This window comes from Cygnus olor, chromosome 17, assembly GCF_009769625.2.
Source record: "Cygnus olor isolate bCygOlo1 chromosome 17, bCygOlo1.pri.v2, whole genome shotgun sequence".
Lineage (NCBI taxonomy): Eukaryota > Metazoa > Chordata > Aves > Anseriformes > Anatidae > Cygnus > Cygnus olor.
Window position 1 is genome coordinate 6,416,319 of NC_049185.1, and position 24,377 is coordinate 6,440,695.

At 42.4% G+C, this 24,377-nt stretch overlaps 1 protein-coding gene and 1 long non-coding RNA gene across 4 annotated transcripts in view; one reads left to right on the top strand and one right to left on the bottom strand.

Moving 5' to 3' along the window:
* The first annotated feature begins 2,253 nt into the window (after window positions 1-2,253).
* MAPK1 (mitogen-activated protein kinase 1) overlaps window positions 2,254-24,377 on the top strand; it is a 35,646-nt gene continuing 13,522 nt past the window's right edge. Inside the window, exons 1-4 of one of the 2 annotated variants that reach the window (XM_040577591.1) lie at window positions 2,268-2,389; window positions 2,420-2,682; window positions 18,836-19,018; window positions 20,666-20,855. In XM_040577591.1, coding sequence (XP_040433525.1) covers window positions 2,540-2,682; window positions 18,836-19,018; window positions 20,666-20,855 — 516 coding nt within the window. In that variant the 5' untranslated portion in view covers window positions 2,268-2,389; window positions 2,420-2,539. Of the gene's footprint in view, window positions 2,683-18,835; window positions 19,019-20,665; window positions 20,856-24,377 lie in introns of both variants that reach the window. The other variant, XM_040577590.1, reaches the window with a different exon arrangement.
* Window positions 2,864-24,377, bottom strand: part of LOC121079842 — a 54,378-nt gene continuing 32,864 nt past the window's right edge. The window contains exons 3-4 of one of the 2 annotated variants that reach the window (XR_005825189.1): window positions 23,235-23,285; window positions 2,864-16,862 (exon numbers count right to left, since the gene is read on the bottom strand). This is a non-coding gene — a long non-coding RNA (uncharacterized LOC121079842). The remainder of the gene's footprint in view (window positions 16,863-23,234; window positions 23,286-24,377) is intronic. The other variant, XR_005825190.1, reaches the window with a different exon arrangement.

Here is a 24,377-nt window from a genome sequence, read left to right on the forward strand (position 1 = left end):
AAATTCTTCTTAGCAGTGTTTTTGTTTCTGTTTGAGGCATGGAAACAGTTTTTCCCCCCTGCTTTTCATTATCTGCTGTCATTTTGTAGTATCACCTGTCCCCCCAACATAACCCATTATTTTGATCGTCAAACTAATAATTTTTTTAAAACACATTTACATTCTTTTCAGAATTGAGTCTCTAATGTCACCTTGCTAAAGTAAAAGACCAAACATTAAGTGCAGGTAGTGGCAGTGTATTTAAATAGGCTGAGAAGCAATTGATAACATTTCTATCCAGTCTGCCTAACTCGCTAACTGCAGTGCTTCATTGAAATATGTATGCTAAGTTCTGTCACAAGAGAAATTGTTGGCAAAGTACGCCATAGCCTTTTGGTTGCTTATTTGGGTTTAGTTGGCTTGGACATATTTGAACACAGCATTCAAAGGTGCTGATGGTCTTTCCACAATTTCCTGGTCTGCCTGTCTGGTTTTCTTTTTGTTCTGATGCATCCTGGTGAAGGTAGAAAATAATGTAGATACACACCAGTTTTTAATTAAATTTTGCTATGACAGGTTGTGTTTAAACTAGCTTCCCTATAATCATTTGTTTTGCATTTGCTGATGACAGATTTATTTATGTAAGAAATCAGAACTGTAACCATAAATTCATTTTTGGAGTTGAGAACCTTTTAAATCTTATTTTACTTGTTTTCAGAAAATTTAAACATTTATTCACATTTACTGCTGTCTAAAATTTCTGAGAAAAATAATGCTGGGTTTCTAAAGTGCAGAAGAATGCATCGTGAAAAAAATGCAAGGAAAAATAAATTGAAAGCACTATCCCCCTCAAACACACAACAAAAAAGCTGTATAGCTGAATGTCTGTAAAATATATGGAGGAGTCTATTAGATTTTGCTGGGCATCCGTGACAGCTATCACTCCATCAAACTGAAACCCTGACCTGCTGGGTAGGGTTGCATCAAAGGGGAGTCCTTGGGCTGTGGATGGCCAACCACCTGCACAATGAAACTGGTGACTTCCCTCGACTTCTGGTCAGACGGGGCTCAGTGCTTTGGGGGATATTAATAAGTTGTAACTTGGAGATTGTACAGCATCTGGAACCAGCTACAGCAAATTGCAAGTTTTTGGTCAGCGTCAAAGGAAGCGACAGGAGGTGGGATGCCTCAGGTGACCTCTGGCAGCTGGGAGGAGGAGGAGGGCGATGCCACAGGGGTGCCCTGAAGGCAGAGAGGTGGGAGGCAGCAGGATGGGCGGTACAGATGGCAATAGGAGGAATGTCAGCAGAAAGGGACTGCAGTGTCAGAGCTGAGAGAAACGTTGAAAAAGAGGACAAAGTACAAGTGCTGAGAACCTTAGAGGAACTGGACTGTCATCTAACAGCTTCTGCGTGAGCGCTGTTAATGGGGAATGCAAAACTAGTGTCTGTTTATGGGGTAAAGCACAGTGGGGTAAGCAGATGACTCCGTGCTGGGGTCTTCAGACAGGGTTTGGCCCTCAGGATGGGTACGAATGTGTAGCTGCAGGCACACGAAGATGTGTGCAAATACGTATTTGACTGAATTTGGAAGGAATGGGAGAGAGCACAGCTCTAGCAGCACTACTTAAATTAAGGCGCTGGGGGATTTCAGAGCTGGGCTGATTTTTGGCTTTAAAATCACTGTAAGACAAGATGGTTACCGAACTGCAGAACAAAATCAGAGGAGTTCCCACCTCTGCTTAACTCTTGTGAACTTATGGCTCCGGGGAAGGCTGCTGCGGGAGAAGCGAGCCGTGAGGGAGCAGACGAGAGGCGGACGTCGGTTCGAGGAACCACGACCAGCAGCGCCTTCACCTCCCAGCCCCAGCCGTGCCTGCACGGGGAGCCGGCAGCAGCGAGCACAGCTCTGTGTAAACACAGCGCTAACCAGCGCCCGCACAACCACGCACTGCGAGGAGGCGCCGCAACGGGCTCGCCCCTGCCGCCCCCGGGCCGGCCGCGCTGTGCCGCCCCCCGAACCCCGCCGCGGCCCGGGCTCCATTTCCTGCCCCGCCGCCCCCTCACGCCTCTAATGGCGGCGGGCCGCCCGCAGCGCCGCCGCGCCCACCACGTGACCCGCCCGCCGCGCCCCCTCCCCAGCGGCTGCGGTTACCGCAGTCCTCGGCCACGCCCCTCCTCTCTACCAGGCCCCGCCCCGTCCCCACCCAGCCCCGCCCCCCTCAGCGCGAGGCCCCGCCTCCCGCTCCCCTCCCTCCCCTCCCCCCCCCGCCCCGCTCGATGCGCGCGCGCGCGGCCGGCGGCGTCTCCTCAGAGCGGCCGCGGCGGGCACGGCGCTGACGGGGCCCGGGGCCCGGCGGGCGCTGCTGCGGAGCGGGCGACGCCTCTCGTCCTCCCGGCCGCCCTCCTCTTCTTCCTCCTCCTCCTCCTCCTCCTCCTCCTCCTCCTCCTCCTGCTCGCCCCCCCCGTCCTCCCTCCCACCTCTCCTCCTCCTCCTCCTCCTCCTCCTCCCGTCCCCCCCCCCCACGCCCGGTGCCCGCGGTTCCCGGCGCGGACACAACATGGCGGCGGTGTCGGGGGCCGCGGCTGCGGGCGGCTCCGCCAACGCCGGGGGCCCGGAGATGGTGCGGGGCCAGGTGTTCGACGTGGGGCCGCGCTACACCAACCTCTCCTACATCGGCGAGGGGGCCTACGGCATGGTGTGGTGAGTGCCGGCGGCGCGGCCCGGCCCGGCGGGGCAGCGCCCGAGCCCTTCCCTTCCCTCCCTTCCCTTCGCCTCCTTCCCTTCCCTTCCCTTCCCTTCCCTTACGGCCCGCCCTGGCCGCGGGGAGCGGCCCCGGGGCAGCCCCGCAGCCCTGCCCGGCCCCCCCGGCATCGCCCCGCCGCCTCCTCCCGCTCCCCGCCCGCCTGAGCGCGGCCGGGCCCGGCCCCGCGCTTCGGTTCCCGGTTCCGTGAGGGGACCGCGGCCGTGAGGGAGGGCGCGGGGCTGGGCGGGCCGGAGGGTGCTGCTGGGGTCCCGCACCTCGCCTTGTGCCCTTCCTGGGGTTGCCCGGCGGCCTGGTCCCCCCCAAAAAAAAGGGGTCTGGGCGTGCTGTCCCTGCCCGGCGCCTCGCAGGGAGTGCTCCGCCCGGCCTGCCCGGGCGTTGTGTGCGGGCACCCGCGGGCAGGTGGAACCGCTCCTCGGCCCCTCTTGGGTATTTTATATCACCAGGACTTGTGCTGAGTCCCGCTAACAAGCAACCGGGCGTTTGCTTCGGTTAACATCAGCCTTAGGGAGCTAAATGGATGAGCTGCCAAATTCTAAAGAACGTAGTGAGATGGTGGTGGCTTTTTTTTTTTTTTTTTTTTAGTAGCCTAGATGCGCTGGGGTGAGCTGAGATGCTGCTGCGAGATAGCGTATCTAGTGACTGGGTGATGCCTGGTGTGCGCAGTGACCTCGCCTAGGGTTTCTCATTCCGTCCTCCTCAGTAGTTAAAGAAACTTATATCTGCAATAACTGAAGGGATTCAGATGGAAAACTTTTTCTGATGTTGCTCTACCAACTTTGTTCTAACACTGCTGCTGTTTTTTCGGCACATTTTTTGAGGTGCTAAATGAGGTTTATGGGCCATGACTTTATGAAAGCTGTATCAGCATTAATTTCTCTCTCTGATGTTTAATCTTTTGTAAACCAGTACATTTCTTAACAAAGGCTCTTCACAGCCTTCAGCTATATGTTGCAGATTTTTATAGCTATAGGTTTTTGTATATAGTCACTGAATTGTGATGGACTATTGAGATGAAGTCATCCTGCCTTTCAGAATGGAAGCTTTCATCTAGGCCCGAGCTTAGCTGAGAGATAAGCCTCTGTTAGAAAGTTCTGAGTTGTGGCCTTCACTTTTCTGTTGTGGGAACAACCTCCAAGGTGTTAATCAAAAATGCTGTTTATGGGGTAAAAATAAACTTATTATTGGTTTAGCGTTAGAAGTCACAACAACATGTCCAGTCCAAAACTTGCATTGTTGAAGCTTGTGGTACAAATGTTGTTATTGTGTCCTTTATCACCCAAGCTAGCACAGCTAAGCCAGCGCAGATAACTTCGGTGCTAACTGCACTGGTTTACACTTGCAGTCTGATCTAGGAAAGTACACGGGAGCTTTCGATATGCGTGCTGTGCACCGTCCCGTTCGTATCAACGGGGTGTTAGAAAGCGGTAACACAGGCATCATGTGAAAGCTGAAGTATTTCACCACCGATCACAGATTGCAAGAAGCAGCACGACGGCGGTGGATGCCCTTTTTTGGCATCACTATGCTGGTGAGCAGATCCAGGGAAAATGGGGTCACTTTCTTCCCCTCCAAATCATATGTTGCTCAGTTCTGGTACTGAAACTGTTTTTTTCCCCAAACTGCAGAAGGTTATCTGCAAGTTAAAAACTTACTGTAATAAATCGTGTCTGCTTTGGACATTGCATGTAGTTGTTTAAAAATACAAATTTCCAGCGTGGTTGAAATATGTATTTGGTTCCTGCATTTTCTCCTCTAGAGATACTAATTGGAAATACAAAATTTGATGTGCTGTGCTCTTGATTATTGATCTTCTGCCTTGGGTGTGAAATGACAGGGAACAAAGTCTCAGTTTATGCTGTGTACTCGATAAGGAAAGTGTTGGATGCACATGTTCTAGCTAAATGCCATAGCAACTGTAATGTGCTGTAGTGCATAGCACACAAGCTACTATGATTAAGTAGCTTTACTTACAGATCAGCGGGGTATAGCTTGTGCAGATTAATGCTGCCTGCTTCTTACCTTGCTTTGATTGCTAATGCAGTGAGCATCTGCAGAAGCGTCTCCCTTTGGGGTGGGGGGTGGTAGAGGGCAAGCTGTCAGGGTGCAGGTGGAGACATTTCCCGCTAGTGTAAAATCCATTTAAATCTGTACACTTAAACGAAGGACAGCAAAGCAGGCCTTAATGGCTTTCTTTTAGAGCTTCAGCTAATGTGTGTGACTGGGGAGATGCTCGTTACTTACAAGTGCATTGTGCTGTAAGGCACAAGGTGGAAAACAAGTGACTTAACTCTTAAAATCCTTCACTCTCTTCCTTGTTTTTCCTAACGTGCATATTTCTGCATTATTGAATTAGGGAGTTTATAACAAAATAAAAATACTTTAATTGTATTACTGCAAAAAAGGGCAAATGAAGTATTCTTAGGATACTGCTGTTACAGTCAGCCTTCCATTTTGATTTTGCAGCACTGAATAATGTTTGACAAATACTGATCAAAACCTAAAATAACAGCACAGGAAACAGAGGGAAATGTTGACTGAATACACTTCACGTGAACGTTCTCTCATCTGGATTTGAAAACCCTTAAAGGCGTTCAAGGATTTCTCTCCATTTTCTCCATTGCAGTCATTTTTAACCTAATTGGGTTTGCAGTTAAAAAATAAATAAAAAACCTTAACAGAGCAATGCATTTACTGTTGTGCTGTGGTTGCAGTTTGTCAGCAGAACAGCATATTATCAGGCAACCCCCCACTTTAATGTCCTCCAGTTAAACTCTGCCAAAAATGTTCATCCTTTGGTGGAGGCTTGCATCTTACTCAGCACTTTTGCTGCTGGGGGTGAAGTGGTTATGTGCATATCCATGCGAGCATCCCTTTCTGAACTGTTTCTTTTTGCTTTCAGTGTTTTTGCATGTGGGACTAGGGAATGAGCACAGTGCAAACCAAGCCTCAGCTGAAATCCTCAGCACTTTCTAGGACTGCAGGACATTCTTTGAGCAATTATTTAGTCATACTGTTATGTTTGTTGCTCTAAATTAATTTATCCGCATACATGCAAATGTATTTATTTTTTTTCTTCTTCTTTTCTTTTGCTTAAGAGTTGTTTTCAGGGGTTTAGGTGTGAAGTTCTTGTGACGTTCCCTTTCTTCCAGTGGTAGGGGATTATCGACCTGAGAGTCAGCTAGAAATGACTTTCAGACTGAAAGTTTCAGAACTCAAACACAAACTGTGAAAGGTTTCTGAAGCTGCTTCTTCCTCCCCATTTTTTTCAAGGAGGCCTGTTAGCAGGCTGTATTTTAAACACGCTGAAACAGTGATAAAAATGGGATTGTATTGAGCCTTGTATTTCCAGTGTGTATTGTTCTTCATCCGTTTGGCTGGTGGTAACTTGGCAAGACGAACACTTGACGGTTTACAACAAGTCACTTCTGGAAAGAAATGGTTAATGGGAATATGATAAGGATGTTCTGTTTTATGTTCTGGTTTTTTGAAGCCCTTTTTGTTATCAGGCTTATGTGAACGCAAAGTGTTATCACTGCTGCAAATCCTGCATATAAATAATAAAGGTGAATGCAGTTGGAAGAAAATGATCTTGAAGTTCAAATCAACCTGAATTTTATTGTGTTGTGAGATGTTTAATATTTTCTTTCAAGACTGTCCAGATCAGACAAAAAGGTAGCATATGCCATCCCTCTGTGAGGGGCAGATTGGTGATTTGGGGGCGACCGCTTAGTGGCAAGGGGCAGCCTGAAATTTTTTTTGTGTATTAGTCCTTTGATCTGGAGAGGGTACACTGTAATGATGGAGTGAGGATGGCTTTGTGTCTTGTTTATAAGCACTTCTAGGGAGCGCAGGTTGCACGTAGGTGTCGATACCTGTTAATTAGCGCATTCTGGTCTGCGTGATAAGGCAGACAGAGCTGATACAAGTCCGCCAACCATAATTCATCCTCGTTAGTGCAAGGATCAGAGTAGAGAATTAGGGAATGTAATTGGTGGCTGGTTATCAGCTTGTTCCCTCTGGGGAGAAGGCAGGTAAGCATTTCCCTTCAGTCACCCCAGCCTCCAGCGCTGGCTTAACCCGGAGACAAGAAGGAGCATTGGAGCTGCTCTCCTTGCTCACCCCAGTGGCACCACAGGCAGGCAGCGGGGCCGGGGCAGCAGCTGCTTGTTCTCTGCTCCTATCAGGGCTGTCTGGAAGGTTTATGGTGAGAGGTTGCAACTTCTCCTCTCTGCCCAAAGTAATGGGATACTGGCCTGAGAGTTGGAGAGTGCAGCTCAGGGACGCTTGCATTTCATAAATGAATTCATGTTTTCTTAACGTGGCGTGGTTCAGCCCACAGAAACAGATAACTTGTGGGTTTTTTAGCACGATGTATTAAGGAAATACGGCTTATGTGTTCACAGTAACTGCATGTGGTTGCGTCAGTCTGTCTCCTGCACCCCTACATACGGCTCTTAAACCTGCTGCCTGCCTTCCATCGAGTCTGACAGATGGTAGAGGTCTTAAAGATGGAAAGGTTCTTCATGTTTCTTAAACACTGGTATTTTGCTAGAGCTAAGAAATACTACATGCTGCTCTGCTGAGGAAGAGACCAGGTCAGGAGGTCACACGTGAGAAGAGCCGTGCCAGATGCCCTGGTTTCATGGATGGATCCGTTGGTAGCTCTCGTGGACAGAAACATGTCCCTGCAGGACAGCAAGGTGGCGGCCTGGAGGAAGGGCTGGTGCTGCCAGTCGAGGTGTGCAGCTCAGCCCCAGCTGGAAACCAGTACTTGGCCAACAAAGTGATTTTTTTAAAAAATGATGCTTTGTCATAGCTTTCAGCAGTGATCTAGAAAGGAAATTAACTGATCAATTTGATATTTAATAATATTTTGGCATCTTGCTGTGGAATTGTTCACAGAATAGTGCAGGTTGGACGGGACTTCTTGAGGTCATTTAGTTCAACCTCCTGCTTAGAGCAGGGCCGACTTCAGAATAAGATCAAGCAGCTCAAGCTGTCCGCTCAGTGTTTCCAAAATCTCCAGGGATGGGAATTCCACAAGTTCTCTGGGCAACTCCTTGTGTTTAACCAACTGCCTGGTGAAACGTTTGCGCTTATAAATGTGAGAATTTCCCTTGATGCACCTTGTGACTATTGGTGTCTGTCCTTCTTACTTTCTAACCTCTGAGAAGAGTCTGGATCAGTTTTTCTCTGCAATATCCCTTTGTGTAGCTTAAGACAGCCCGCCACCTTCCCCTCCCTCCTTTTTTTTTTTAAACCCAATTTCCTCATTTTTTCTTGTATGTCGTGTCCTTCAGCCCCTTTGCATCCTATTGGTTTTCTGCTGGACTTGCTCCAGTACTGGGGGAGAGCGAAACGTGATGCAGTATTGCAGATGTGGCCTCAGCAGCGACCGCGATCCTTGACCCGATGGCTGCCTGCCCTGGAGCAGCTCCGTGCGTGGTTAGCCTTGTGCTGAGCTGAAAGCACACACTACTAGTGGATGAAGCTGGATGTTGTCTTGCAAGAAAACACTTTTACTTGCACTTAAAGTGAAGTATTTTAGGAATTCTTCAAATAACATCTGAAAAAAAATTAACTGATTTTAATGATACTTAAGTTTTGATTTTCCACATTGCTCAAATGCAGCATGTGGTGGCACCAGTGTATTTTAGAATTACCTTTCTTTTTTTTTTTAATATGTTGCAAAATGAAATTAACAGTGTTTGTGAAATGGAGCAACGTGTAGTTTGTTTCGGGTGATTCGTCTGTGTAAAAGCTAGATTCCCTTCATTGTTAGGTCAGTTATTAGAGTTTTTTGCTTCCGAACAAATCCCCTTTTCAGGAGGGAGCTAATTTTGGAATCACTGCATGGTTTGGGCAGGAAGGGACCTTAATGCCCACCTTCCCCAGCCCCCTGCCATGGGCAGGACACCTCCCACCACACCAGGTGTCCCAAAGGCCCGTCCAGCCTGGCCTTGGGCTCTTCAGGGATGGGGCAGCCACAGCTTCTCTGGGGAGCCAGTTGCAGAGCCTCACCACTCTCAGAGCGAACAATTTCTTCCTTGTATCTAACCTAAACCCACCCTCTGCGTCTCCGTGGGGCTGGCAGGAAGGCTGCAGCAGGAACATGCTGCTGGGTTTGCGCAGAATGTCCCTGACAGTCCGGTTCTTAGCACAGCTGTATGCTTGTCTTGCCTAGCAGTGCCTAAACTCAGAATAACCCAAGTTCTGTTACGGGAAAAGTCGCATCTCTTGGAAGCTATTCTTTTGTATTTTAACCGAATTTTCATAAGGGTGAAGTACTCAGAGGTGATTAGAATGTAAATAAGAGTTTTTGTTACACGGTAGAAAGTGTTCGTCTCTGTTGTGGGTATGTTTTAACTACCAACGACTTGCAATTAGGCTCACAGTTTATAATATGTAATTACTTCATTTTGCAGTTTTCCTTAAAATCAGCAGCTGTCACTGCAGTACCTTCTTGTTTGTTTGGAGGGCGGGTGGTTCCTCTGCCAAATATCGCCAGTGTGGGCTGAGTAAAACGGGAAGCTGTCCGAGCACCGCGGATCAGTACTCCCCAAACTGCTTCAGTCCCGAATTGGCCAATGTTGTTGGTTTTCGGATGGTGCAAAGTACCCCAAGTGACATTCAGACTGACCTTTACGTTGGATTTTTTCTGAGTGTTTCGTGATTGTGAAATACCTTGGTTTTACTTACAGTATCCAAGACATCTTCGTGCAGATACGCTGAACAAAACAAAACAATATGTTTGAGGGGTAAGGGTTTACAGCCCGCATGTCTTTTTAAAAAGATGGGGAAAAAAACATGCAAAAAAATGCACAGTAAGGTGTGAAGGAAAGTAATTTCTGGTAGTAGTGACATGCACACTCAGTGCTAGTGGTTTTGTGTTTTGTTTTGCAAATGGAGACTGAACTAACCATGGCAGGACAGCAAACACAAGCTTACTTTATTTAGTGCTTTGTGATACTTTCATTTCTATGGGTTTAGGAAAACCTGTGCTTCTAGGTATGCACAGATGATTTTGAGTGATATTTTTTTTTTTTAAATACATATTTTTCTTGTTGCTTCTTTCTGGGGTGAAGTACTGTGAATTCCCTTCTGAAATTTTATAATATGTGGAATCAAATAATATTTCTGAAAAATAAAGTAATTGTGTGAATCTTGCATCTTTTTCCTTCTCCTCAAGCTGATTTTAGGGAGAGTATTTGGGATATAAGTCAAATTAGAACCTGGTTAGGTGAAAGAGTAAATGCGGTTGGGGAATTTGTTGCTACTATCACCACTCCCAGCTGCTTGGTAGTGCCCTCCTCCTCTCTAGGAAGGAGGGGAAATATTTTCTGCAAATATTTATAGTGCCTGCTCTGCACTGGCTTTGTTGTTGTTGTTCTGGAGGCTCTGGCCCTGTTATGTAACTGACCTGTCTTCTCTCCGTGGCTGCTTTTTGCTGCATCTCCGTGAAGCTGTAAGCACGGATGAGGAAGTCGGCACCTCACTGGCTGGCGTGTGGAGGCTGGGTTTTTATGACAGCCCTGGCTAGAAGCTGAAGCTGTGGTTTCCATGATTGACTTACGCTGATCTACGGTTGTGCTGCTTCTGAAGGGGCAGCCTTTCCTGCCCTGCCTCAGGTCATGGAATTCCTTCCTCCTCCCTTGTGCTGGTGCTTGCGCAGCTGCTGTGAGCAGTGTTCAAAACCTGATTTGGCTGAAAAGTTACTTTAAAAACAGCAACAACAACACACACACACACACACACACAAAAAAAAAAACAGCGAGTTGATGTGACAAATGCAAAGCCACGTGAGTGCTAGTGCTGGCACAGGAAGGGAACAGGAATACACTGGTAAAGGACTGCTTTGATCTTCCTATTGTTAAGCTGCTTGGCTTTGAGGTGCTTCAGGTCTCTGATTTGGCACAAAGAAACAGCAAGAAAGGGGCAGGATTGTCAGGCACAAAGAGAAGAGTGAGCCACAGTGGCTCCTTTTAATTCCCTTTGCCTTTAGGTTGTCTGAGATGCTGTCGAGCTCTAACAGTTTTACCCAGAACTGATTCCCATGAGAAGAAGTGATGGGTTTCCTGGAGCAACTAAGATTCATCAGAACACCATGAAGTTAAATGACTGCTTTAATGAAACAGTACAGACAAAATGTTGGGTGAAATACAGCTAATATTTTTCTAACGCTAATGTTAAGGTGTAGTTCTGGAATTGCTGCTCTTCTAGCTTAATAGGTGGTAACAAAACACAGATCATCTGGTCTGCCACACCTGGGCTTACGAATTGACTGAGCTTCTGGCAAAAGTAATTTATTGAACAGACTCCATTTTGCAGGACTAGATACTTGTTTTCAAAATCCTAGGAGTGAAATAAGGAATTAAACTATCAAGTCATTATTATGTGCATAGTAAATAGTTTTAAATTATAATGCTTTGAAAGGTTCTGTCAGGTTTTACTTTACAAATTCTGAAAAATAAATTTGTGCCTTTTTAGCTTAATGGAATTATTTGAATAGATGAATGAAAACAAATCTCTTCCAGGAGGTTACAGAAGTGCCTTAGGAATTTGTGAGGTGAAGGGCGATAACCTGTCCTAGGTCAGAAACCGTCAGAGTAAAACCTCTCAAGTGTAATTATTCACTTCTGTCATGGGGAAGGGTGGGGGTAGTTGGCATAATTGTGCCAGGAACCTCTAATGCTAGGGTTGATACTGAAGGATGTAGGAAAGATGACTGAAAAAGTAGGTGGAAAAGCTGAAGGTAATGCAGTTATGTTGTAATCCAGCCAGCTGCGGTGGTTAACAAAAAACATGACAGAGCAGTCTGTATTGATTGTGGGCACATCTCGCTACGCACTTGTGCTGAAATAAAGGACACTCTTAGAAATGAGATTCTTCTCCCCCTTTGGAGAAGACAAAAGCAGTCAATGTTATAATAAATATGAGTTAAAGTAGCTTGTTTAGGTCATCCTTTATTATAAAACATAAAAATTAAACTTGGCCATTTTGTGATGAACAACGGGCAAAACGGGGGTAAGAACATGGGTCAATTCATGAGGAGTTTATGAAGTATGACGTTGCGTTGCAAAGGACTCATGCTAAAAGACCTAGATTTGTATTTTCTTAGCCCCAAACCAATAATTTATCCAGTGGCACTAGAATACAGACAAATCAAAAGATGTTAAATAAAAGTTTTCTAGTAGCATGGCATTAGGAATGTTCAGGTAAGGCTGAGCTAATGCTGCTGGAAATTGGGTCACATTTACTAAATAGTTCTTCTAATGTTCTCTTGTTGTACAGTCTTCCTGTTCTGCCTTGTTTTGTACCGTGAGATGTGAGAAAATGGGGAGAAATAGACGGTGACTTCCAGTGCCTGCTGACAGCTGTATGCTACAGCAGTGCGTGTTCTTTGGCTTTTCTCTCCTTGACAAAAAGACGACTTAAGATAAATGTGAGGTCATCCTGTAATTTATAACTTGAGGTAATTTTCCGACACTATAAATGGTGGAGAACTCAGCAATCAGGTAATTGTATATCTACATTTAGATGGACCCACTGTACGTTTCTTCGGGCTTACTCTTGAAAACTTTGTCTGTGTATTTCATAGTGGTATGAGGGGTGGGAAAAGGTCCATTCTTAAACACTCAAACTTATGGCAATTCAGTGTATAATTCTTGTACCCAAACTTACTCTGAAGTATCTCAGTTTTGAATTCAAGTTTTTGGCATCTTCTGTCCTTATAGGCTGCTAGTGCTTAGGGGAGTTTCACAAAGATTGAGAAGATAGGTACAGCTGTTTTTTAATAATCAATGGGGAGTGCCTGTAGCATACTAACAGATAATTCAGAAGTGCTGAATTCCAGCATATTTGACTTTTTTTCCCCTCTGTATAGGATGAGAAAGTATGAGATGCATGCGTTCTTAAAGTTGTATAATCTTTTTGTAGTTTGAAAAGCGGCTAGAGTGTCAAGGCTGGGATTTTTTTTCCCCAAGAATTTGATATTTAAGTAGTTTTCCATTTTCATGGATCTGTTAAATTTCCTCCATGATAGGAATTAAGAGTCTGTCAAACAAAATCTTTAATGGAACCAGGTAGAAGTATGCTAAGATACCCTTGTTTCTGTAGTTCATCAGACTGATGCGTGCTGCAGAAGGAAAGAGTACTCTCTCCTCCCACCCTCATAGGAGAGGGATAATGACTCTTCTCAAAATTAAAGTTGTTCATTCTGATAATGAGACTTTTTATTTTTACTGTTCCTTTAAACATTCAAGATACATCACTGTCCATATTTCTTGTGAGAATTGGTGGGAATTCTTAAGATGTGGGGACAGAATCTGCTGAAACAGCTGTGAATCCTGGATTTACCACTGAGTATCACCCATTTTTTATGTAATATGAAATAATTATACTACTTGAATTCACAACTGAGAAGCCTGGGAAATGTTGCATTACTAAGATAATCTTTTAGAAAAAGCCAATAACTAAAATGAAAATTCTGAGGATAACTTGGTTGTTTTTTCATAGACTGAGGTGCATTGAAAGAAGGCAAATACACCTTGATGTAAATGTGCATGTTTCTTCTAAAAGCAAGTGCTGATTCTGTAAGGTAGTACTAAAAAAACGTTTTAATGAATAACATGCTTATTTATTTTCAAAAATATTATGAATAAGTGGAACAAAGTGTCAAAGACTTCTATTTAACCCTAGGTGTTTACAATTGGGGGACAAGAAGTGTATTCAGTGTTATAAAAATGACACATGCCTGGATGTCCTGAAACTTGGCTGCTTTTATCCTGTTTCTAGTCTTTGCTTTTGGATAAAGAATAATGTACTGTGGCTGCTCCATATATTTTTTTCATCTGAAATGAGGAACTAATTATTCTGAAGAATCTGATTGTTTACAACAAAAAACAAGCACAGAGCACCCAACCAGGCAGCCCCCTCCAGAAATCTACACCTCATAACGCTGCCTTCCCTTGCCCCTAGGAATCGTGGTGAGCAGCCTGTTACGGTACTGTTGGTTCACTACATCACAATATGGTGTTATTTTTCTTACAGCAGTCTTAAAAATAAGTTTAAGCTATTTGCATTGTAACTTGATAAATGTCAGCATGTTGTGGAAATATCTGCGATTGAGCTAAATGTAGACCGAATGAGAAGACTGAAGATCTTCACAGAGCAGTTTGTTTGGGAATTATTTTTTTTCCTTCCCTCTCCTAGCTGCAAGCTACAAAATTCAGTATTTCAGAACAGTTCTTATCCCTGGGCATGCCCTTGGAATCTTGTTTCCACAGCAACATGAAGCAACTGATAAAACATCCTTTTTAAACTTCAAATCGGCCTTTTATTTAGGGCTGTAATTAGGACGTTTGCCGGTAGCATTGTGTGCGTCGTTTCTGCGTACGTACACATATGCTGAGAGCAGCCTGCAGAACAGCCATAGGTGAACAATCCTGGAAGTGCTGGAGGAATAACCCTGGATGGGGTAAGCCTTCGGGCAGCATGGCAGGGATGTGTAATGAGGATGGAGGGAGCTGACAGAGTAGGCAGTTGTTTTTCAATGCTTGTGTTGAAGAAACAGACCTCTGTGGGATGCAGCTATTGCCAGGAGCTGGCTGCTTTCCTCCCGGCAGCTGCAGCATGCTCTCACTTGTTCCAGCACTGTCCCGAAACGAGGCACGTGAAGAATAGAAATGGCTGGGAGGATACTCAGCAGCCATTGTGGGTGCAAGGAGCTCGGCTTTGGCACTTGGCCTGTGCTACCTGGTGAAAAGCTTTCCTCCCTTGAGAAGGAGCTAACGAGAGAAGAGCTGCGTGTCAGCCCTTCATCTCAGCCTTTGCTTTGCCGCTCCCTGCCAGCTCCCTGGCTGCAGCCGCGCACGCCTGGGTCATGTCTTTGGAGGCTGCTCCGCCCTGGGCTCTGTGAGCAGGAAGCCGGAGTCCGAGTCGTAAAGAGATAAGTCGCTGGCGTTCAACCCGGGTGGCATGGCTTCCTGGCTTATATGTGTGCGTCGTCCAGGTTGTACAGCTGCGTGAGATGAGTCAAAACTTAGTTACATATTTGCCAGATGCTTTTTACCAAGCACCAGGGCTTGTGTTGAGTTTTATATGGTTTCTTATAAAAGTATTTAGATACTGGTGCTATTGAGGGATGTCAACAGGATAGTAGCAACAGCTTGAGATAGTAATAATGTTGTGTATGCTGGAGTTGGGCAGTTGCAAAATCTGTATTTAAATTTATCGTGTTACAGATAAATAGCATCCACAGCTGTGGTTGCATCAGCTGGTGAAGCTGCATAGCACAGGGGGGATAAACCCGTCCTTTCGGATACGTAGTGTTGGTAACTAGGTTCACTATCATGTGAATAACCCAGGGACTGCTGACATCCGATGCGCAGTGACTGGTATATGTTGTTAAGGATTATAAACAGAAAGCTATACAGCAGCGCTTTGAAAGTTGTTAGTATGTGGACTGTTATTTTCACTTTAGAGATCTTCTCTGGAAGAAAGTCTTGGTGACAGAAGGTTCGTGTCTTCAGAAGGCAGTGCCATTTAACTGTTTCAATTAAAATATAAACACTTGTGAGGTTCAGTAGAAGCTGAATGTTTACACAGCTAGGTTAGGCTGTGCACACTAGAACAGCACTTCCAGAATGCAGATAATCTAAATTTAGAATGTGCTTGGATGGGATGTGTATGTGAAGCTACTCCTTTTCGGACTGTAGGGGGAGCTCAGGCGATTATTTGTCATAAAATTAGATCTCTAATGCTAGCTACGGCTAAGCAAGATGAATCCTATGTTAAGTGATAAGTAAGCTGTTTAGTAAGTGCAGTGAGTTAGTGCACCAGGGTTTTGGATTTGCATCGTTTAGAGTCGTTGTTCCGTGACCTAGCGCTGCAAAGGGATTGGGTGTGTGAGCAGTGTGTTCCTGCAGCAGTGCTGTGGAGAGTCATGGGTGCTCCTGGTTGTGGTGGTGGTAAAGGTCAGGTGCAGGTTGTGAGGAACAGGAAAAGCTTTGGGAGGTGGCTCAGTCTGACTTGCAGAGGACTCAGTTTTATTAGTTTAGTGTTTCCTATGTAGCAAAATAGGTATTTGGCCTATGAAATTGTATAACAATATGTCTGTGGCATGTGTGTGTGACAGGGAACATGACTCTCCAGTTCTATTGAAGTTCAGCCTAATATATAGGACAGGTACCACATCTTCCTTGTAAATGTCAGCAAATGTTGAAACAGTTAGTGGCCAAATTTTTTTTTTTGAGTATTTTAGTGTTAGTATCATCCGGGTCTTAGCGCACGTGGCTCCTTGAAAGTGCACTGGTTTTTAAAGGATCACAGAGTTTACTCAAAGACATATTTTCATTGAGGGCTGTGTCTCTGAGAATGTGAAATAATGCTAAATTTACAATACAATTTCCTATGTGCCTGTATTATTCGTGCTATTTAAATAGCTATGCACAGGCAAATGCATGGTTAGCTTCTTGCTCGCAGGAATTTGAGTCATGTTTCATATGTTTAATCAATTTACAAAAAATCTCGTTTGAGAAAGTTAACAGAAATAAATCCCTTTTAATGTTCAACTAGCTTTGGTTTTGCTCTCCTGAGCTGAGTGTTTGCAGTGGGAACAGTGATGTATGCTTAGCTACAGTAGTGTGGTGAGATCTTTTGATACGCACAGAAAAATGGCTGTATGCAGAATGTGCACTGGGGAGGAAATTGATTGCATCTTTACTGCAAATACTTTTTTCCACACTGAATCATGAGTTTCATGGTTGAACCATCTGAAAGCAAAATTGCCCATCATTTTTTAAATAATAGCCTAAAGCTTTTGCTAAGAAAATACTTCAAGAGCTGTAAGTGAAACTAAGCTACAAGAGAGCAAATCTTCAGTGTTTAATTGATAGATTCAGGTTCACTGCATCTGTGCAAGGAAAGATGACTGTTTTCTTCAGTAACCACCCTCTACTTGAGAAGCAATAACTTAGACATTTATCCAGTATTGCAAGGGGTTGGAAGCTTTTATTTAAGCAGCAGCATCAACTGGTAAATATCGGGTGTTTTGGAATATTGGGCATTCTGCTCTTCATAGCTGCTGCTGTCCAGTGCTTTAAAAGGAAGTGAGATTCTGCATTGTGGGAGAAAAAATAGGCTTCAGTCAATACAAAAAAGAAGGTAGGAGGTTTGTTTGTTACAGTAAAATGATCTGTTACATTTTTATTTTTTCCCAAATATGGGTTGCTCATGCTTAAGAAATATTTCTAGTTTTTTCTTCCAGTTTTTGACATACCTTGCTGGCATATTGTAAAGACCTCAGGTGATTTACAAATTAAGAATTGATGAGGAAGTACTCTTGAAGGCTACATTGAGTTCCATTTATGGCATTTTCTTATTATCTGTTTTGGGACTTCTGAACTGCTAATGTGTTATCTATACATACGTAGTAACAACAGTCATAATTAATACTTGCTTGGTGTGTGGAATTCACAAGCGCCCTCTGGAGCACTGGAGTTCGTTGTTTCCAGAGGCGCACAAAATTTGCGTATAGACTGGAGTTAGGGATGCAGACAGGACAAAGTGATTTTGTAGAAAATCAAGCAAAAAGGATGTCACTGCATAGGTGTGATTTACATGATGAAGAAAGTTACTGGCAGCACAAATCCTTACTGTTTTTAATAATGAAAGTGAGAAATGTAAAGTGATTTTGCATACAGTGGTGGTAGTACCATCTCAAAAACGTGTTATTGCACCATAAATCTGCTTTGTGGTAGAAGAACCTTGAAGTGACTAGGCATCAGAATTCCTTTTAGTTGTCCTTATCTAACTGGATTTTCATATTTCATTTTGTTTTACCTGATCATCAGATACCTGGACATCTCAACAGAGTAAGGCCAATTAAGAAGGTTTCAAAGAATGTTCTGGGATTTGATTGTAGAAAATCTGTGGAATGTAAAGCCTGTTTAGCTCGTATGTTTATATTTTCATGTGAAATAGTTGAGGCTAACAGGAATGTCTAAATATAGGCTTGATTATTTTTTTTTAATTTCTAAACAATGTAGTAGTGAATAAAAATAAATTTGAAAGGAACAAGGGAAGCCTATGTATATTAAAAATCATATACATGCATTTAAATTCTAAATACGTTAAAAGCATATGGTAATTTAATTAAAGAAATGATTGTAATGAGATGCTTTGGCATTCATATAAACAAGACCACAGAGAACATCCTAGAACATCCATTTGTAACATTTTTAGGAAATAACTTAAGTCCACATTTTAGAAACATGTGTCCTTTACCGAGCCTCTTTCCCAGGCTCGGGCTGTGATATTCTGTATAAATGGGTAGGCGTTCTGGACAGAACTGCTGAGGCTCCTTTGTTGGTGTATCTAGGAATGCTGCTCTGAGCTGCTTAAATCATGGTACTGTTAATGTAGCCACGGGTGTGTTCATTAATACAGGTCACAGTCACCATCGTACATCAGTGCACTGCTCCTTGCTTTCGCTTCCTGTGAATATATATCCAGTATATTTATTTTCTGGAGCTCTCTTGTCTTTGGACTTGAACTTGGAAAGGTGTTTTTGCAAATTCTCCATCCCTTGGTTCATTAGTGTCTGTTCTTCACAGAGATGCCAGAAATGTAGCTCAGTGGAGGAGTAAAAGGTGGGGGCAATTGGAATTACTTGCGGGAGTTAGGGTGTGGAATTCTGATGCTTGAAAGTTGATTTCTGAAAGCTTTTCTGCACTCCAAAGTGAATGGGTTAACCCAAGATGACTTTGTTGCAAATTTATTCTTGATTACAGCATATAGGAAAAGACTCAAACTTGTTTGTTCCACAGGGCGGTAAAGAAGATGAACGCTGCTTTCATTGCTCAGGTACCTGAGCAGGCGTTGATTGGAAAAGCATGTGACTTGTAGATAGCCAAATAAGTTGAAGAACAGACATATTGTACTATCAGCAAGTTAAAAGATATCTGCCATTGTTGCCTCTCTTCATTTGATAAAATAAATGTAAAAACAAGTGGATTCACACTCTTGCTTTCTGAATTGAATGAATTTACTATTTGTTCTATTTGTTCTAAAAATGTTATTCTCTTCTAGTTCTGCCTACGATAACGTCAACAAAGTTCGAGTTGCTATAAAGAAAATCAGTCCTTTTGAGCATCAGACATACTGCCAGAGAACTCTGAGAGAGATTAAGATCTTACTGCGCTTCAGGCATGAGAATATTATTGGAATAAATGATATTATCAGAGCTCCAACTATTGAACAAATGAAAGATGTGTATCCTTTCTAAGTTTGTTATTCTACATAGAGGTCGATGCCACCTTCTGTCTTGATTATATCCCTCTTCTCATCCTCTTACTAAATTCTAATAAAAGTTGGCTTCCATTATTGTAAATTAAAATAGAAGTTCATAGTATTTGATAGGTTTAGATGTGCATCGATAGATTTGACACCTAGATAAAACACAATTTTTTTGTTCTTTTTCAGGGAAAAAAGTTAATTTCTATTTTTTCAAGGCCAAGAACTCAACATTTTGTAGGTGGATTTAGTTTAGTTGTTTGATCTTAAAACTACGTTCCCTCTCAGTAGAGCCTCTTTTAGAACTGTTTGCTTTGAGGAGAAAATGAAAAGCCAGACTCTGGCACAACTGTCTAAAGTTTTCTTAAAGGATACATCTTGGCGAAAAGCAAATAAAGCAAAACATCCCTCCACCCCCACTCCAGTCTTGCAGTGCTTCCTGCATATGTGTAGTCTGAAACTACATGTGGGCTGGTAAACATGCTTGATTAATATATGCAAATATGGCATTTTCCTTATACTCATTTTTCTTTCATGGGAAACTTGTTTTCATGTAGATGTGGCTTCATGTTGATATCTAACGTATCAAAGCAGTCACAACTGGGAGACTCTACCTGAGATACAAATCCTAGTTTGGAGTCAACCACCTTTAATTTCTCGAAGTCTGTATACATTGTTTCCTATTAGTTTTCCAGGCTCTTTGCAGATGGCTGCCTAATAAAAAACCATAAGGCAGAAATTGAATTGAATCTAGGTCAAATGTTTTCACTTAATAAAATAGCAATATAGTATTTGAGTTCAGTCAGTCTTACCCGGGATCCTGAGGTTGCATTTCTTTGGCCACTTTGACTAATATAAGTGCATGCTGCCTCTAAAAAGATGTCCTAGTTGTGTGGTCCAGTCTGAGCACCCAAAGTAGGCGATGGGAATGCCCAACTGGAGTGGTAATAGTGTTTTTTAGTGAAATCCTGTTTTGGTCACGGAACTACAACCTAAGGGTTTTGGAGCCACGTTGAATTAAGGGAGAGGAATTTTTTTTTTCTGAACTCATTCCTGTCAAAGCAGGGTAAAACCTTTTCTCTATGTTCATTTCAGTCCTAGGAAAAAAATATCCGATGAAAAATATTAGAATTTAATTTGCTAGGTGTAGGGCTATTTATGTTCAATGTAGCATGATTAAATATATAGTAAGAGAGAACACTTTTGAAGTGGAGAGGTGGCAGAGACTGATCAGAATTGATTGGATTTTCTACCTTCATGCTTTTATGTAACTGGAAGCAAATATCTCAAAAGTTTATTACTCCTTAAACTAAAACAGTGTTTATTTCCTGGTAAGCAGGTTAGGAACCTGGTCATATTAAGATGCCAATAAAGATCAGGTTCTAATATAAAGAAATAGTTTGATTAATTTGAGAGGACCGCATGCTGTGCCTCTTAATTCTGTAAAGGTCTGCATCATGTAATAGAATTGATTTGATTCAGAACTTGTAAAACAAGAAACAACTACGTAGTTCCATAATTGTCATGAAGCAGACAAATTGCTATAGAAGTTTCATCTGGTACTATATGTTGATATCTAATATGATACCAGGTTTCTTTTGCTGCCTTACATCTGATGCCTTACAGATACATCGTGCAAGATCTCATGGAGACAGATCTTTACAAGCTGTTAAAGACTCAACACCTCAGCAACGACCACATTTGTTATTTCCTTTACCAGATTCTGAGAGGGTTAAAATATATCCATTCAGCCAATGTGCTTCATCGCGACCTCAAACCTTCGAATTTGCTGCTTAACACCACTTGTGATCTCAAGGTTAGTGGAAATTTCTTAAAAATTTTCCTCCCGTGGTCTTCATAAACTACCTGCTATAACTACGAACACAGGTTTGTTATTGGAGATTAATGTGATTTTTTTTATCCTGGAAGGATTGACGAAACATTATTAGTTTTGATAAAATAATTATTATTGTTTTAGAATGCTACACTCTGTTATGTTGTTTCAAAGAATGCATCACTGATTCCATCTGGAAGCTGGCTTTGAAACAGCCTTTTTGAAAGCTGATGAAAATACTTGCCTTAAACAGAACTGTGTTCACCTGGAAAGTAAACTGAAAACTGTATATTTTGAGTCTTGGATTCTCTGTGTTTAAACTGTTAATCATTCAGTGTTGGAAAAGGACTTCATATTAGCAGATAACTAAAACGATGCATGAAACTTGGTGCTGATTACATGCAGAGAAATCAGTTGGAGAGAGAACATTCCTAATTTACGTTTTCAGTCACAGGTTCTGTAATACTACAGAAGGATGATCTTAGAGCTGTTATGATTCTTGAAAAACGTCAGCTTGATGCTTAGTGGCATTCAGTAAAACAAACCAAGTGTGAAGAATTAGAACAGAAATAAAGAATAGAACAGAAAACATGCCATTCTATAACTTTATGTTTTTCTTGAGTCTTAAGTACTGTTATCGTTAACCGTCACTTCCCCCATGATAGCCTTTTAAAAGGAGGAGATCAGGATTTCAGAGTACTTCTATAATATATGAGAAAGAACTGTTTAGCATAGGTTTCCCCAGCTGTGGAAGATACTGTTTGAGGAAAAGAAAGAATACAATAGAAATTGATAAAAAAAAAAAAAATAAATCTTAGTGGCATAGGAGGGATAAATAGAGATCAAGTGTTTACTGTCTTTACCTACTGAAAATAAATTAGGTGGGGGCAAATGAAAGGAGCAGGTGGCATGCTCAGACTAAAAGGGTATAGTAGTTAACTTGCAGCATTTTTAAGATGGGGAAATTGGTACCACAGAGAAGGTATTAAGATAATGTGAATTAAAAAAAACAAAACAAACAAACAAAAAAAAACAACGAAAAAACACAGAGCAAGTCAGCAGAAGAAAAAGCTTTTGAATGCCACCTCTGCTTTAGAGTCCTATGGTGGCAAATCCATAGAAGATGAGAGACTAGTCGAGAATAACTGGAGCATGTTCCCTTGTACATTTCAATATTTACTGTTGGCCACTGATGAAGCGAGATTAAAGAGTTTACGTGACTTTGATCTGATGAGGTACAACTGTTAGTTACGTGCTGTGTTGCACCTAATTACGCTGTTTTTTAAAGCAACTCTAGTGTTCTAATTTAAAACAAAAACAAACAACAAAAACCTCTTCAAAATGTAAGCGTGTTGCTGGCCATACACATTTGTCACAATTCAAAAAAAAAAAAAAAACAAACCACAAATCCTTGCTGTTCATATGCTGGTCCATTCTAAATACTGGCTGCATTATTAGATTGCTTTATATTCCTGCTGCTACTTGCCAGCCTTTCCCGAGGCATAGAACTGCTGGACCTGCCGCTCTGACTCTTGCTATGGGATTTCAGCAGCTGCTGTGTAACATCAGAGCCCCTCAGGGCATTAACCCCTTTGTGAAAGAGATGGAGTAAAATCTACAACTGTGGCAGAAGCAGGCAAGAGTTTGAGTGTAGTTCTGTGTATGTGCTGTGATTAAAGGAAAAAAAAAAGCAGTGGCTTAAGACAAGTAAGATGGTCATGAAAAGGAAATTAAGCTCACTGGATGACAAAGTAATAGAATATGACCTCAGTAAGTACTGCTCTAATTTCTTTCCAAGATACTAAAACAGCACGGCACTGCGATGTGTGCTTTCCTAGTGCAGCATATGGTAGTCTGTATGACAGCACATGCTTTTTCATAACCTGAAGGGGACTCTGGTGTTGTGTTAACACCACATCTGAAGTAGGAATAACAGAATTGGTAAGAAAGTTACGTCTTGTCGGATGAATGCAAATTTTTTACTAACTTGTTTCTTTTCGGGCCATTCTGCCAGTGTTTGTCTGTTATGTATATGTGCATGACTACAAAGTGATTATTGCACATAAATTCAAAACATAGTGTACTGTGAAAATGGACAACTATAAACCATGCTTTCAGAGGAACAAAAACAGAAAGCTTGTTCATCTTCAGTGGTTAGCTTCTTTCTTTAATGGTATTGTGAGAGAGATCTGTTGATCTCTTCCGGAGCTCAGTGTCCTAGGAGTTGTAGTAAGAGCTCCCTAAGTATCCATACACAGACACACAGAGTATTCAGTGATAAAATCTCAGATATTTCAGTGTATTGGTTGCACTGTTGGATTTCATTTAATGTGCTTAGTAAATGATCATATGTACACAAACCTCATAAATCTTCCCATCTGTTTGATACCTTCGTCCAATTTTAAGCCGTATCTGTAAAAAAAATAAATGAATAAAATGCTTATGTTGTAAGCGATTACAAAAACATTGTTTTCAAGAATTGGAAGCTAAATATATTAATAGGATGTTGGGTGTTTAAAATTATTTAATGGAGGAATTACTCCATTACTCCTCCTCTCTTAGTAGCATCTGTTCTGTTTCTCCAAAGCACGAAGCACTGACTGGGTCTTTCATTATGTGCACATTTTTTATTCTCTTCTATGACTTAGTCAAAATGCCCTAAATGTTCTGCCTGCCATTATATTGCCTTCACACAATTTTTCTTGTTTTTGTTTTGCTTCTGATTGAGAAGCCTATTTTCTTATTGTACATTGACTTTACCAATTAATAGTTGAATAGGCATAGTGGATTTGCAACTTTTTTTTTTGCCCTAAATAGCGTGGCTGCTCTGCTAAATGTGCTTTGTTGCCACAGGGCAAGAACTGCCTGCCCTCGCTGGGCACAGTCGGTCTCTGTTCTTCCTCCCTTGCACTGAGGACTTCAGGCAGAATGCTGACCTCTCCGGCTTCTCTTTTATTTTGTCTGGTTAATACTCCTGGTTAGCTCTGCAGCTGGTGAAAACACTGCTAACAGCCAAAAGCCTTTCTTTCTTACAGCTTCAACCTTGGTCCCTTTCTCACTGATGGTGTTTCTTCTTTTCTGCTTAACCTGCTTCTGCTGTAGTCAGCAGGGGCTTTTTGTCATTTTAATGAGCTCTCTTTGTTCATTAATCTTCCTTTCCATCCCATGTGCTACTTTCTTCTACTTGAGTTGAAAGATTCACAGACATCTTCTTAAATTCAGTTCTTTCTTCTCACTGTGGACTGGATGGAGCCTTTCTTTTGCCTTAATAATAACAAATCATAGCTGTTTGCTAGTGTACTCTCTTAATTCTGTGAAATCTGTAGTCTCATTTAGCTTTTTTTGTGAGGCTAGGAGGAAGAGGTTGCAAAAAGTTTGTCTGCATAATTATTTTCTGAAGTCCGTAAGGTTGTCTTCTACAGTTTCTTCACCTCTGTTTTTCCAGAAGGCTTTTCTGATTATTTGTGCTGGTTCTCTTTATGTAAGCTGCTAATTGCATACAAG